Source organism: Callithrix jacchus, chromosome 4 (genome assembly GCF_049354715.1).
Source record: "Callithrix jacchus isolate 240 chromosome 4, calJac240_pri, whole genome shotgun sequence".
In the NCBI taxonomy this organism is placed as follows: domain Eukaryota; kingdom Metazoa; phylum Chordata; class Mammalia; order Primates; family Cebidae; genus Callithrix; species Callithrix jacchus.
The window spans coordinates 161,284,316-161,300,761 of record NC_133505.1 but is presented as its reverse complement, the minus strand read 5'-3'; the positions used below and the strand labels follow the sequence as shown (position 1 = coordinate 161,300,761).

General features: G+C 43.9%; 1 protein-coding gene across 1 annotated transcript in view; it reads left to right on the top strand.

The window, feature by feature from the left end:
- The first annotated feature begins 9,713 nt into the window (after positions 1-9,713).
- CNKSR3 (CNKSR family member 3) overlaps positions 9,714-16,446 on the top strand; it is a 111,335-nt gene continuing 104,602 nt past the window's right edge. Inside the window, exon 1 of the mRNA XM_008995290.4 lies at positions 9,714-10,303. Within this exon, the coding sequence (XP_008993538.2) occupies positions 10,252-10,303 (52 nt within the window). The 5' untranslated portion in view covers positions 9,714-10,251. The remainder of the gene's footprint in view (positions 10,304-16,446) is intronic.

Genomic DNA, 16,446 nt, shown 5'->3' with positions numbered 1-16,446 from the left:
ACTGAAGAAAACACCATTCCTTGAATTGTTGCCACTTTTCCAAAAAATAAAACAGCAGAAAAAATGCTATCAGAAGAAGAAATTTTAAAAACCATGTAAAAGATAATCAGTCAAATTTCAGACTTTGTCAGTTAGATGGAGATTTCATTCATTCAGAAGCTGATGATAGAGTCAGATGTAAAGAGAGGAGGAGTAGGGGAAGCATTGGTGAAGGAGTTAGCACACTAGTTTTATGGTGACGTAGACTGAAGGGGATGGAAGTGCTCTGTCTTAGAAACATCTAATATTTTACACAAAGAGCCTTAAGAAGGCAAACACCAAGTGCTGAATAAAGCAATACTTACATCCAAACATTCTTTTGGGTGAGAGAATGCATACCTAAAATGTATTTATGTCGATGTTAAGCAGCATTGCAATGCTTAAATTTACAATGATAGACCTGAGAAAGACATTATAGATGATGTAATTATAAATGAAATGATTTGGTGGATAATTACTTGAGGAAGGGATGTGAGAGAGCTACTAGAACCTTCCAGTACACTATTCGGGGGGAAAAATACACTGCTTTGGATTTTCAGTCTTTGTAAAATAATAACTTAATTAGAGATCATTTTGTAGTTGTGTTTTCATATGAAGAAAAAAGGAATGAGAGCCACAGAACTAAAGAGAATATAAACTGTAAAAATCCGGTGAAATTGAAGCTCAGACAATGTTTGCCTGTGAAGTTTGTGGGGAAGGCAGGGCAAAGAGGACTGGAAGGCAGATAGTGTTTGGGTCCTAAGTGAAATTGGAGACCCTCTGTTTACATCAGGTATATTAGGGTTCTTCAGAGAAAAAACACCCAGTAGGACATATATATATATATATATGTGTGTGTGTGTGTGTGTGTGTGTGTGTGTGTGTGTGTATTCACTGTGTAAAACAGGTGTTTCTGAAACAAAGAGCTTCCAACATCTTCAGTCTGTATCATTGTAAAACTAGAGATTTAGCCTCAAATACCCAAGATGCTAACTCCCCCATATATATATATATGTCTGTGTGTGTATGCGTATGTATATGTGTGTGTATTTATATACATATTTACATATATATGTATATACATACACATACACACATTCATATATAAGTATACATTAGTATACTTAATAATTTGTAAATCTGTTATGGGAATTGGCTCATACGATTATGAAGGGTGAGAAGTCCCACCATCTGTTCTCTGCAAGCTGGAGAAGCAGAAAGACCAATGGTGTAATTCAGTCCGAAGGTCTGAGAACCAGTGTGAGTGTGGTGGGGGGAGGGGATGGGAGTATGGGCTACTAGTATAAGTCCTGGAGTCTGAATGCCAGAGAACCAGGAGCATTGATGGCTGAGGACAGGAGATGATAGGTGCTCTGGCTCAACAAGACAGAAACAAAATTCACCTTTTCTCTGCCTTTGGTTTTACTTGAGGCCTGAGTTGTTGGATGATGGTTGCCCACATCAGTACGGGTGATCTTTACTCAGCCTACTGACTCAAATGCTAATCTCATCCAGAAACACCCTCACAGACACACCCAGAAATACCGTGTGACTGGCTCTCTGGGCATCCTTTAGCCCAGTCAACTGGACACATAAAATTAACCATCACACCAGATGATGTCTCTTTCTTGGGGAGCCAGACCCTCAAGGGCAGCCTGAGTTGGCATCTGATGACCAATAATGGCAATAAGTACTTCTCTGTGGATGTAACGTTTTTATTTTAGTACTGACAGAAATGCCTCAGTTTGATATGCAAATTATGATTTGCTATCATTGCATTTTGATAGCTTCTGATAAATTGCATATCTTCATTCTATATTAAAATATGTAAACAATATACAGAATCCTGAATCTTTCTCCTTTTTCTTGCATTGTCATTATGCCATTTCCAATGTCCTTCCTTCCCTCTTTCCCTCCCTGCCTCTCCCCCTCCCTCCCTTCCTCCCTCCCCCCACCTTTTTTTTTTTGACACAGTCTCCCCCTGTCCCCAGGTTGGAGTGGAGTAGCACTGCACTCCTGGGTTCAACCCATTCTCCTGGTAGCTGGGACTACAGGCCATGCTACCAGACCTGGCTAATTTTTGTATTTTTAGTAGAGACGGGTTTCCACCATGTTGGCGGGATGGTCTCGATCTCTTGACCTCGTGATCCGCTCACCCAGGCCTCCCAAAGTGCTGGCGCCCAGGCCCTCCCTCCCTCCCTTCCTCCTTTATGTCCTTCCATTATTTTATTTTATTTTATTTTTTGATGGAGACTCACTCTGTCACCCAGGCTAGAGTGCAATGGTGCGATCAATCTCAGCTCACTGCAACCTCCGCCTCCTGGTTTCAGATGATTCTCCTGCCTCAACCTCCCAAACAGTTGGTACTACAGGTGCCTGTCACCATGCCTGGCTAATTTTTTTTGTAGTTTTAGTAAAGATGGGGTTTCACTATGTTGGCCAGTCTGGTCTTGAACTCCTGACCTCATGATCTGCCTGCCTCGGCCTCCCAAAGTGCTGAGATTACAGGTGGGAGCCACCACGTCCAGCCTCTTTCCTTTCCTTTTCTTTTTTTCCCTTCCTTCCTTCCTTCCTTCCTTCTTTCTTCTTTCTCTTTATTTCTTTCCCTCCCTCCCTTTCTCTTTCTTTTTTCTTTCTTTCTTCCCTCCCTCCCTTCCTTTCCTTCTTCCCTCTCTCCTTTTCTCTTTTTCTTTTTTTCTCTTCTCTTCTTTTTTCTTTCTTTTCAGAGACAAGGTCTCACTCTGTCACCCAGGCTGGAGTGCAGTGGCACAATCATGGCTCACCATAGTCTCAACCTCCCGGACTCAGTAGTGAGCCTCTGGCATCAGCTTTCCGAGTAGGTGGGACCACAGGCACACACCATGACATCTGGCTAATTATTTTTGTATTATTATTATAATTTTTTTGGTAGAGATGGGGTTTTGCTGTGTTGCCCTGGCTGGTCTTGAATTTATGGAGTCAAGTGATACACCTGCCTCCGCCTCCCAAAGTGGTGGGATTATAGGTGTGAACCACCATTCCCGGCCATTTCTAATTAACAAACCTAATGTCTCCAAAACCAATTCAGCAAGTGAGTTTATACAACCACAGTAAGCCATGAGAACTTATAGCAGACAGGAAGGGATTCATTAGTTTTCTCATTCAAATATGCCTACTTGGCCAGGCAGGCTCACCTCTGTAATCCCAGTACTTTGGGAGGCTGAGGCAGGAGTATTGTTTGAGTTTAGGAGTTTGAGACCAGCCTGGGCAACATAGTAAGACTCTGTCTCTACAAAGACAAAACAAAACAACTTAGCCAGGCATGGTAGCACATGCCTAAAGTTCCAGCTACTCAGGAGGCTGAGGTGAGAGGATTGCTTGAGCCCAGGAGTTTGAGGCTGCAGTGAGCCATGATCATACCACTGCACTCCAGCCTGGGTGACAGAGCCCTCTCAAATAAATAAACAAATAAAGCCCTTTCCTTAGTGTCCTCAACAACTGATATCCCAATATTAGAAAAGGTAATTTTATAGCTAGAAGGATCCTAAATGTTCCTTTCCACCTAAAGAAGCTGACTTGCTCAAGGTTACAGGGCTTGTTATGGATCGGGTGAGATATTGGGATAACAAAGTTAGCTGAGATCGCGAGGTGTTCCTCTTGGAAACATAAATTTTCCAAGAAAAGGGAAATCTTAGGCCAGCACTTTAGTGGAAATGAAGTTATCTCACAAGAAGACATGGACACAAAGGCAGAGGAGGTGACTCTGGAAAAGGAGTGACTCAGTCAGCAAACTTGGCCCCCTTGATGGCACTCGCAGGTGAGACTAGCATTAGATTCGAATTCCTCTCCTTCCTTTTTTTTTATTCCTCTGTCACCCAGGCTGGAGTGCAGTGGCACGATCTTGGCTCACTGCAACCTCCACCTCCCAGGTTCAAGCAATTCTCCTGCCTCAGCCTCCTGAGTAGTTGGGATTACAGGTGCATGCCGCCTTGCCAGGCTAATTTTTGTATTTTTAGTAGAGGCAGGTTTCACCATGTTGGTCAGGCTGGTCTTGAACTCCTGACCTCGAGATCTGCCCTCCTGGGCCTTCCAAAGTGCTGGGATTACAGGTGTGAGCCCAACCATTCCTCTCCTTCTTAAACCTTGATCCATCTGGCTGGCCACTGAGCATCACACACATGTAATTTGGAGCAGGAAAAAAGTGAGGGCTGTGGCCTTAACTTCCTGGTGTTATTCAGGTTCTCTTGGTTCCTTTCCACTAGCAGTAGAGATTTCCTCAGATTCAGGTAACACTGGTTTAACCACCCACTTTCTGTGGCTTCCTACACTGAGGCGCCTTCAAATCCTGAAATCCCTCTTGCCACCTGTGCATTACCCCGGCATTTCTCTGGGACTAAGCCCAGGAGAAGGGGGAGAAAAGTGGAAAAGAAACAGATAGAAGCCCATTCCTCTATAACTAAAAGCAAAACTTACATGGAACTCAAATGGAAAAAGGGATTTGATTTGGGAGTTTTTCCAGAATGGAATGTGTGTGTGTATTAAAAGTATTACTGTAAAACAATGCCTGTTGCTATCATTTGTGAGCTGGATGTGGATTTCAACAATCACTTTGCTGAGTTTCTGGCAGCAAGTGTGAGTTTTCCTGTTCTAGGAGACCTTTGGGAGTGCTCTTGAAATCCTATGGAATCATCCGACTGCCTGCAGGAAACCCTGATTGGTATTAATTTTCATCCTTTCCCTTTTGATGTTGAAGTAGACTGAAACACTTCCTGCTTTTCTGTGTTCTTTTTCTTTCCACCTCTCCCATCCCAAATGGTTATAGTATTTCCAAATGCAAGGAGCTAGTTGTGGAAAATTAAGGCATAGGCTCCTGTTACAGGCTCAAATGTCTAAGGATCCCCAAGGGGAAACATACATGTGCTCTTAGTAAAAATCTGGATGCTCTGATTAGCAGTGGCTGCAGGATTTAAATACCTTTGGTAGGTTCGAACTAGAAGAAAGTCTCCTCCGCTATATGGAATGGTAGCTAAGTGATGGAAGAGCGACAACTTTTAGACTGAACTCAAAGTTAATTAAAGCTGCTTAATTATAGTCTCGAGCATTTGGCATATTTCTGTTTGCTTTGAAATAGTATTATTAAATATTTGTTATGCCAAACTAAAGTTAGAAAAATATAAAACAATATTTATTTTAAAATTCTTATTTTTTTTTTTACTAGAAGTGTCTTGAATATATAAACAATTATTTTTATGTTCTTCCTGTTACCATTGTAGAGATTTTAAAAAATTTTAGCTTAGTGTGTTTAGGATACTCAAATCCGCATTTTCTTTCCTTTTTTTTTTTGAGCAGAGTTTCACCCTTGTCCCCCAGGCTGGAGTGCAGTGGCCTCATTTCGGTTCACTGCAACCTCTGCCTCCTGGGTTCAAGGGATTCTCCTGCTTCAGCCTCCCAAGTATCTGGGACTACAGGCGCACGCCACCACACCTGGCTAATTTTTGTATTTTTAATAGAGATGGGGTTTCACCATGTTGGCCAGGCTGGTCTTGAACTCCTAGCCTCAAGTGGTCTGCCTGCCTCAGCCTCCAAAAGTACTAGGATTACAAGTGTGAGCCACCACACCCCACCAAATCTGCGTTTTATTTCTAAATGTTATAGTTTTACATTGCTTAATTTAATTATTGTTTTATTTTTAGAGTGACGTTTATCAATCTTTTTTCACCTGAGACTTTGTCCTTATGTTTATGATTGAAACAAAAATCGAGCCTGAAACTCTTGCTATTATGTTGACTTGTTCTGAGATTATGAGTCCCATAAAGTTAAGTTGAAACTGCAAGAACAGCTGGTGCAAATGGCATTCTGTTCTTTTCAGATACTCTGCAACTTGATAGGGGGTACAAAAAGTAACAAAACCCACAGGAAAAAAGAAATGCAGGCTTGATTGCTCCCTCTTTGTCCTAGCACTCTCCTTGGTTAGAAGCTTCTGCACTTCAGGGTAAGGACATCCAGGTCTTTTGTGGCTACTGCCTCATCTACAACTCTTCCAAGATACAAGGATAAGTCCCTGAAAACAGCATTTAACAATATCAGCCTCTCTCTCTCTCTCTCTCTCTCTCTCTCTCTCTCTCTCGTCGTTGTTAGCTCTGAGTACAGAAATGTTTCTTTTTTTTTATTAGAAAGATTAATCAACTTTTCCAAGTATGATTTAAAGTAGGTGAGGTTTTTGAATTTTTATCTAATTGACATTGATCTTTGAGTTATAGATAGGGCTCTGTAACAAAAAGCCACATATCAGCTTTCCAACTGTAGAATGACTTAATGCTCCTGAATGATCAGAAGAATTTGAATAAGTAAGGCAGCACTTGAGAAATAAAAAATAACGAAGTTTGAAATCTTTACTACTTGAATTATCTGGTAGGGAACCTGGCATGTTTAGGGAGATAATTACATTACTGTGGTGTGAAGAATTCAGACCAAATGGAATTAAATGTAAGACAAGAACGTGAGCAGTCTGGATAATTTAGTTAACCAGTGGTGACTTTGTAGTGATGTAATGCCATAGATAAGAATGCTTAGCTCTAACTGTGGGATATTTTCCAGGCAGAAAACTGCAGATTTATTTGGTGTCTCTCAAGATAAAAGATACCTTAAGAACATATATGAGACAGTTATATTTGAACAATTTAATAATTTTGAATATTCTGAAAATAGTTAGAAAAAATTTGTGAGGTAAAGGAAATAAGAGAAGAAGCTCAGATTGTGAGATAAAGTTGAATATTTGGAGCAACTTGCTTAATTTTTTTCTTTTATTCTGGAAAACATTGTTTTTAACTAGGGAAGGAGACTGGCTTTTTACAGATTAATAATTTGCTTAAAAGTTTGCTTAGTTTGCTCCTCTGTGTTTATCAAATTATAGTAAGAACCACTAATCCAAAATACTCCATCCGTTGTTCTCACATAAAGAAGTAATAAATTTTGAACAAGCTTAGAATGTTAACATCACATTGGTCCTCGGGCTCCCTTGGTCACAATCCATGGATTAAAGACCACAGAAGAAATCTACCCTTAGAAAGTCACATGGTGTTTTTTATCTAAAAGGCTACTCACCATTGATTTCTGAATCCTCTGAGTGCTTAGTTTAGTGCCTAATAAGAACCTACTACATATTTCATCAACTGAATAAATGACGTAAACACACAAGAAGGATCAAAGCCAGAAAAATGAAGGAGCTGGAAAGAATCTAGAAGATCTGGGTTCTAGCATCAGTTCTACACATTTAATTCAATTTTTAAAAGGCTTATTGAACGCCCTGTGTGTGCAAGGAATTGTGGTAAAAACATCGGGGCACAAATGAAGTTCTGATCCGGAAGATGGCATTGCTGCCGTTTGGTAATGTGCCTGAACATACGGTGTAATAGCTACAGATTTTAGCTAGCAGAGAAGAAAAGTTAGAAAATTTACAAACGATTCTTTATATATATAGTTTAATTTTTAAAGCTATTTACCTAAGCTTCAGCCTTTCTTATAGGCCATTAATAGCTTTGTGTGTCCTCAAGTTTGCATTTCAGCTAGGAAGGCAGGCCTCCCAAAAACTTTCACATGCTAACGACTGTAATTAAGGTAGAAGGCTTTATTTAAATAGTAATTAGCCTCCAGGAGTTGAAGTGTAAACAGAATGCTAATTCATTTAGATAGTTAATTGGTCTTCCAGGTTAGAGATCTCAGCGTGGCCTTCCCCTTTAGCTATGCTGTATTTATGTATAGACAGTGTATTGGCTTCGTGAGATGTTTTGCAAACTGTTGCTTGACTTGCAGAATTTGTTTTAGCTTTTCTGGTAAAGTCTGAAGGCATTGTGAAAACATCAAGTAAAATTGCATGGCAAAATCATTAATATTTGACCTTTCTTTATAATTGTGGACCATATGGCCCAGTTTATTCATGTTAGTCCAATGTAATTCTTGATAGTCTCTTCTTTCATGCTCAAGAGTATTTTGATTTGGAGGTAAGTTATGTGGTCACCCTAATTACAATCAGAAATGACATAACAGGCAGTGATTGCTGACACCAAAGGTATGCATCAGATTGGTTACATTTTCCAGCGAATTGATGTCAAGGTCCTTCTTCCTGCTGACTGCTGTAAAGATGGTTTACACTGGATATTCTTAAGTTTAAGGTTACTTTTTACAACTACTTTACCAAGAATTTTGTCATTGCCTTTGCCAGCTTTCGTGGTCTACCAGTCAGTTTTGCTAGATGAAAAAAAAAAAAAATCACTGTATTTGCTAGCTGTGTATCTGTGTTGCCCAGTCCTCTGGGGAATTGAGTGGGAGGCAGGTCTGATGTTTTGCTTTTCAAAATGTTTCTTTTGCCTGGTTGCTCCAGCTCATCAGATTCTAGGCTGGCTTCTAGCCATTTTTCCGCATGTGCGTCCAAACAGACCCGTGTGTACATAGCACACATCACACGAATTCAACGAAAACGGAAGGAATTAATGCTGAATGACTACTGTATGAGATCAAGTAGGTTCTGCCCTCAAGGGGTTAATAGTCTCCAAGAGGAAGATGTAAATAAGTAACCGTAATTGAAAGTAAGAATCATTTCTTGCCAAAAAGAGTGGGAGGGAGAGGTTGCTGGGGGCGGGAGTGGGGGCTTACGGGAGGAGTGGTGATGGAGAAGTGGTTGTAGGGGTGGCGGGAGCGGGGGGCGGGGCGGGGAGGATGCAGGGAGAACTTGAAGGAGAGGCCGTCATTCAAATTAATTTCCCCCCCAAATTAGCGTTAACTCTGGCCCCAGCTGGAGTCCATGAATGTGGAAGGGCCCTCCCCCTGCCAGGCGCTGAAATTGTGCACGAGCTATTTTTTTTTTCTTGGCCAACACTTTCCTCTCACGGCTAATGACTAATCCAAAGGAACATTAGCTCACTCTGCAAATATGAAATTATAATATAGCAAAATATAACGCTAAAGCCATCAATCTAATTTTAGTCTCAAAGTTGAAATATTATAGCAATAGCATTAAAAAGTTACATTGTTACGATTTTAGTAAACACATAAATGAAATAAAATTGTTCTGGCTCGGCGCGGTGGCTCATGCCTGTAATCCCAACACTTTGGGAGACCGAGGCGGGTGGATCACCTGAGGTCAAGATTTCGAGACCAGCCTGGCCAACATGGTGAAACCCCGTTTCTACTAAAAATACAAAAATTAGCCGGGCGTGGTGGCAGGTGCCTGTGATCCCAGCTACTTGGGAGGCCGAGGCAGGAGAATCGCTTGAACCCGAGCCTGGGCGACGGAATGAGGTTCTATCTCCCCCTCCCTAAACAAAAATTGTTCTACTTTAAGAAAGTTAAAATGACAGCTTAATGACAGACTAGTAGTATGATACAAAGCATTCAAAATGAACAGAACTTGCAGATCTTTTTTTTTTTTTTTTTAAGTGTATTATTGCTCACAGCGAGACAGACTGTTCTGTTACAAACAGGGCCAGGGCCTCACACCAGCCAGCGGGCTCTCTAGGGTGCGCGCGCGATCTACAACCCGCCCCTTGAAAAGGAAAGCGGGGCCCGGGACGCCGCGGGCGTGAGCCCGGCCGGTTTAGAGAGGGAAAGTAACTGCAGTCTGCTGCTTCGGGCGGGCCCGCCCCCTCCAACGAGTTTCCCTGGGCCCTCGGCCCCGCCCCCTCTTTTATTGGGTTTGCAGCGACCGGAGCTGAAACTTTGCAACCCGAGCGCGCACGCTCTGCGCTCGGCCCTGCCAGGGCGGCACGGGAGGGCGGCGCTGGAGGTGGGACCTGCGCTGGGAAGGCTCCGGGACGCCAGCGCACGCGGAGCGGGGACCCCGGGGAGCGCGCCGGCGAGAAGACGGGCGGAGGGAGAGCGGATCGCGCTTGGGGAGATCCGAGGAAGTGATCCTGGGCGGGAGGCGCCCGCGCCGAGCCGAGGCCGGGGGTCTGGGGTCGCAGCCCAGCGTGCCTGCAGCTGCCGTCACCCAGGAGCGGCAGCTGTGCCTGGGATCCCGGCGGCGGCGGGGGAAGGAGGAGCTGCTGCTGGACGGTGGCAGCTGGGAATAGAGGGCCGCGCTCCCCTGGCGGAGCCGCGCCGGGACGACCCGCTGACCGGGGCCATGCAGCCTTGACGGAGTCGCTCGGGCGCAGGGGACCAGCCGCGGGCGCGCCCTGCCGGGAAGGGGCACAGGAGCGCAGGCAGCGGCTCTTTACCTCCTACTCTCTAGCCCAGCGAGGGGCGAAGCCGTTTACCATGGAACCCGTGACCAAGTGGAGCCCCAAACAAGTGGTGGACTGGACTAGAGGTGCGCGGGCGTTGCGGGGGGGTCCAGGGTTCTCCAGCCTCGGGGATGGGGCGGGCGGGGAGCTGGGGAAGGGGGTTTCTGCCGGCTTGAAGCGGTGAGGGCGCAGCGCGGTGACAATGCAAACTTCTGCCGAGTGGCCTGTGCGCCCCGATTTCGCGTACCTGCTCCGAGCTGTTCCTTTCGGGGGTGCGGATTGTGGCAAGCCCGGGGGAGCCCCATCTTTAAACCAGGAAGTAGGGGTGGCCTTTCTGTGGAGGTTGAGGGCTGGGGATGCCGATCTCGGGATTCAGCACTCGGGGCGCCGATCTTGGGATTCAGCGCGCTCTCTGCCCGGCCCGGGTGCGGTGCCCGGGGACCCTGGGGCCCGAGCGCAGAGGCACAAGGCGCCTTTGTGTGGGTGACTCCCGCCGGACGTCGTACATGCCGCCTGCCCAGAGCTTCCGAAGGCGGTCGGACAGGTAGAGGGAGACTCCGGAGGGTCGCCGAGCCTGTCTGTTTTTGTTGGAGAAGGCGAGAGGGCCGCGCAAGAGCCAGCCCCGTGTCATTTTCGCCCGAGAGAAACCTCGAGCCAGGACTCCCCGGGAGGCTTTGACTCTTGCTCCGGGAGGCGCCAGTATCCCCGGTGGCGCTACATTTTCAGGCCACATGTAAGCACTGGGAAGGAGAAATCTAATTTTTTGGAACCACTGACTTGATTTACACAATATTTGGGATGAGGTCAGTGGGGCTGGTGGTGGTGGGAGGAATGGGCAGTGGAGCAGGGGAGAAGCTTGTTCTCCTAGCTGGCTTGCTTACTTTTCAGTGTCTCCCAAGATTTCGAGGGAAAGGTACTAGAGCCTACTCAACCTTTTTCTGTACACTTTCAAGAGAACAAAGTCCACTGAGAACAGTCAGTATATTTTCATGGTTTCCCCCCACCCCCAATAACATCTCTGTTTCAAGTTACGATTTGTTTTTCTATCTGCTCTTGCAGGTGAGGAATGGTGTTCTTTCTCAGTATTAAGTAGAATTGTATAGCGCTTTACAGTTTGCTAAGAACTCTCTCTCTGTTATTGTCCTTGGTCATCACAGTAAGCCTTTGAGGTAGGTAATACTGGTAAGACCAGGTCATCTTTCAAATTGTCCCATCCATGGCTGCAGCATAATGAAAACTGATCACCGCTACATCTCATTTCTCATGCCTGTGACTGACACATAGACCACGTGGAATAGGATGTCAAGTTGTGTGGGGTGTGTCAGTGGGTATGTCTGACCATTTCCTGCTCCTCTGGGAGAACTCCTTGAGAACAGGTTTGTCAAGTGAGCAGAATTTCTTGGACTCCTATATAAAATGAAGCTAAAAACAACACATACTTTTGCATTGGTGATTAGGTTTTCCTGGGTAAAGAGTAAGTGGCATTGCCAGTACTTGGTAGGAAGCATTAGCTTAAAAGCCATTCATGCTCACACTAGTTTGAAATGAGGTGTGTTCCTCCATTCAAGATACTATCAAATTTTCTAGGCTGGCAACTTGCTGAAACTCAGCTGATGATCTATTTCATCTGTTTGCCCCTCATGGAGGCAACTTGAGACACTGCAAATTTCAGTTACTGTTGACTTCAAGAGCGTTGTGTTCAACTTAGTAACCAGTACCACTTGTGGCTCTCCAGCCCTTGAAATGTGGCTGGTTAGAATTGCAATGTGCTGTAAATATAAAATACACATGGCATTTGAAGACTTGGTATGAAAAAAAGAACATCAAATATCTTATTAATACTTTTGTTTATTACATGTGGACATGATAGTATTTTGGTATATTAGGATAAATGAAATATACGATAAAACAAACTTCACCTGTCTATTTTTGCCTTCTTAAATATGACTCCTAGAAAATCTAAAATTACACATGGCTCACATTTTGTGGTTTCCATTGGACAGTTCTGCTGGAGAGGAAAGAAAGGGTTACATCTTAACACGCTGGCTATTCTGAGCCTCTGCCAGCTTAGTTGATAATGTACAACCAGAAAAATGGTAACAGGAAGATTCTGGAGTGAGATCTTCACACTTGAGATTTTCATCTTTTTTTGTTGTTGTTGTTCCTCTTGGGATTGGAAGAGGAGAAGTGTAAATTCACATCCTGTTGTATTTGTTGAGTATTTAAAAAGGAGTGTAGATTATAAAATGTGTTTTTGGTATCCAGTTGCCTGGACGTTATGAGTTAGTTGAGATTACTTTCATCTAGGAAAAGTTTTCTCCTGACCCGAAAGAACTACTATGGCTGACTGGAAACCTTCGATACTTACTAGATTACATACCTGTGGCTGGCATTTGGCTACGATATACAAAATTCTTGTGCCCTTTTGGACCCTGAAGTACAGCCTAGTAGAAAGTCCTGGATACTTTCAGTGTTCGAATCTAAAAAAGATAAAAGCAGCCAGTGTATGGCTAACTTGGTTCTTTTACCTTTTTTAGGAAAACAAAAAGATGGCTAAGATGATAAGAGGCCCCATTCTACCAAGTTTCATGACATGTTTCTTGACTATTTCTCCTAATAATGATGCTCAAGTATTGACTTTTTAATGAACTATTGACTTACAAAAGCTTGTTTGCTTACAGAACTATTTTTAGTGCTCTTCGCTAATCTCTTTACCCAACCTTTATTTTATAAATACATGCTACTGATAAGCAGCTCTTCATGTAGACTTTGCTACTCTTGGTATTGCATGAATCTGGGTAGGGTGATTATGAGAACCATAGAAGGCCTTAGATTTAAAACTGTCTGAACTTGGCCACAGTCTACAGCTGGATCTCACGTCCTTGTTATTTGACAGATGCATGCCTTAGGAAAGAAGTTGTTGTCTGCAGAATGAATGAATCTGTCTGGCTTCTATTACTAATGTTTAGCTACACTGTCACCAATTTTGCCATAGTGTTAGCAGATCCTCAGTAATTAAGCAGTGTGTCAGGCATATGTCTAAGCATTGTACAAATATCAGCTCATTTAATAGGCACAACCTACCTTTGAGGTAGGAACTGTTATTTTCACTTTGTAGTTGAGGAAACTGAGTCACAGAGAGATTGACCAATGTCACCCAGCAGAGCAGGTGGTTTGGCTTCACTCTGCTCCATTTTCTCAGGAGTTTCTTCCCAAGGCCACACCTAGACCACACTGAGAATCTTTACATTTATGAATATATCTTCAGGATTCGGTCTGAATAGCATTTGTTAGCAGAGGAGACTCATCCAATATATGTCTACGTTATTCTATATCTTTAGTTCATGTCAGAAAGTTATTTGTAAATCAAATTACTTCCTAGCTCATGGCGCCTTGCCAGTCAATTCAGTAAAGGTCTTTGCAAAGCAAATGATCTTTTACAACACATAGGTTAGCCTCACATAACAGAAAACTCAGTGGATTAACCAAATCAGGGCGTTCCATGGCACTGCCATCTTGTTCGGCCATTTGTAGTGCATGGCATACGGTGTGGCCTGGCATGTGGTGTTCATTTCCATGCTGAGTGCTTCTGTGCAGGGTGGTGGCTCCCTCACGATTGTGTTCCTATTCCAGGCAGAAGGGAGACTTGTGGAAGACAGAGGCTGGTAGCAGCCAAGTCTTCCCCTTTAAAGAGTTCTTTGAGAAGCTATCAAGGGACCTGGCTTACATCTCAGGTGCCAGAAATGTTACATGGGCACCTCATGCAGCAGGGGAGGCTGGTTCCTGTAATTTATTTCTTTTTTTCCCCCTTATTTTGTTTCTTCTTTCTCCTCTTCCTCCTCCTCCTCCTTTCTCTTCTTCTTCCTCCTCATTTTCCTCTTTCTCCTCCTCCTCCTTCCTCTTCTCTTTCTTCCTTCTCTTCCTCCTCCTCTATTTCTTCCTCCTCCTCCTCTTCATCTTCTCTCTTCTCTTTCTTCCTTTTTTTTGCTTTTTTCCTTTCTTTTTTTTTTTGAATTTGGTACACTGAGGCCTCTTCCTTTTGCTTTTTTCCTTTCTTTTTTTTTTAAGTTTGGTACACTGTGGCTCTGAAAAAACTTGGAGTTTTGTCAGAAAGGAAAAAAGGGAGAATAGATTTTGGTAGGCAGGAAATAGTGTCTGCCCCGCAGGAATTTACGAGCACTGATTTTCATAGTCAGTTCTCAGAACAGACATGTGCCACATTCCCTACTTACATCCAGCCGTGTTTTAGAAATAGTGTTATATCTTCATCTTGTTAAATCTTCGTGGGTCAAACTCTGAACATATATGAGGCCCTTCTCTCTAAGCTTTATTTAAATATGGGAAGTTTCATTGCTGAATGCAGCTACCACAAGTTGTGTTTCTGCTTTAAGGCCACTGGGGAGTGTCTTCGATAAGGAGGAAGTGGGACTGCTTGTCCCAGCAGAACTGCCCTAGCTTTGGCCGTGGATCAGCCTGGAATGGGCAGGCTCTCAGTACATGTGTAGTTCAGTGAGCACATCTATAAAACCCAGCTTTGGTCCCAGAACAGAAGTCTCTCTGGCCAGCTTCTGGTGCTGCTAGTGTAGGTAGCAGTCCCCGTCACCAACCCAGAGAAAAGGGGGCTTTCTTGCTCAAGGTCTAAGCCACAGGCCCTGCTCTTTCCCTGTCGAGTCTATTTGTTTATGACGCATCAGCAGTCTTAAGGTGCTTCACTCTTTGGTCATGTAAAGGCTGGGGTTTCCAAGTTAACTATGGAGATCTGATACATCTTAGGTCAACTGCAATGTACCACCTTGCACTGTTAAGCCCTTCCTGCTGCCGTCTAGACAGAGGCAGTTCTTTCTGTTATCTTGGTTCCAGTTTAGGTTATAACTTTTCTTTTAGCCTCTGTGGTCCCTCAAAAATGGAGGCCTTTTTCTTTTAGCAGCTGTAGGTCTGTCATCTGGCTGGAGTTCAGAAAAACTCTTCATTCCACCCTTGCCTTGGTTTCATTCTCTCTCCTGCACTCCAGTGAAAAAATTCCCTTAATAGGTTGGGTGCAGTGGCTCATGCCTGTAATCCCAGAACTTTGGGAGGCCAAGACAGGTGGATCACCTGAGGTCAGGAGTTAGAGACCAGCCTGGCCAACATGGTGAAACTCCGTTTCTATTAAAAATACAAAAAAAAAAAAAACAACCCAACATTAGCTGAGTGTGGTGGCATGTGCCTGTCGTCCTAGCTACTCAGGAGGCTGAGGCAGGAGAATCGCTTGAACCTGGGAGGTGGAGGTTACAGTGAGCTGATACTGCACCATTGCACTCCAGCCTGGGCAACAAGAACCAAACTCCATCTCAAAGATAAAAAAAATTATTTTAATAATAGAAAAACATTGATCGATGCCTTTATTATCTTGGCAGTTGCTAAATAAGTGCTTTATTTAGGCTCCCTCATTATAAAAATTATTTATCTTTATTTTTATATTTATATAGAGATGGAGTCTCACTCTGTTGCCCAGGCTGATCTTGTCCTGAGCTCAGTGATCCTCCCACCTCGACCTCCCAGAGTGCTGGGATTACAAATGTGAGGCACTGCGCCTGTCCAGCCTCTTTCAGTTAATCCCTAGAAAACCCAGTGAGTTGTATGTATAATTCCAGTCCATAGTAAAGGAACTGAAGCACAGAGAGAGAATGTGCTCAGGGTCCCCTAATTATAAGTGATGGTCTCTTTGTGGCCCTCCTATACTCCATCACTTCGTCACTTTGATTACTTGTACCAGTTCTTCCTCTGACCGTGTGATTTTTTTTTTTGAGACAGAGTCTTACACTGTTGCCTGGGCTGGAGAGCAGTGGTGCAATCTTGGCTCACTGCAACCTCTGTCTCCCAGATTCAAGTGATTCTCCTGCCTCAGCCTCTGGAGTAGCTGGGATTACGGGCACCCGCCACCAAGCCCAGCTAATTTTTTTTTTGTATTTTTAGTAGAGATGCGGTTTCACCATGTTGGCCAGGTTGGTCTTGAACTCCTGACCTCGTGATCTGCCCACGTTGGCCTCCCAGCATGCTGGGATTACAGGCGTGAGCCACCATGCCCGGCTGACTGTGTGATCTTAGCTAAACTCTCCATAAATTTCTACTCTTTGTTTTTATTGCCTCCTCTCTTCCTGTTTACTGTAGCTCCAGGACACAAAGTGTTCTCTCTGAGCAGTCAAGTCTTTCATAAGGGGGCATTCTTACCATCCGGGGCACCTGTCAA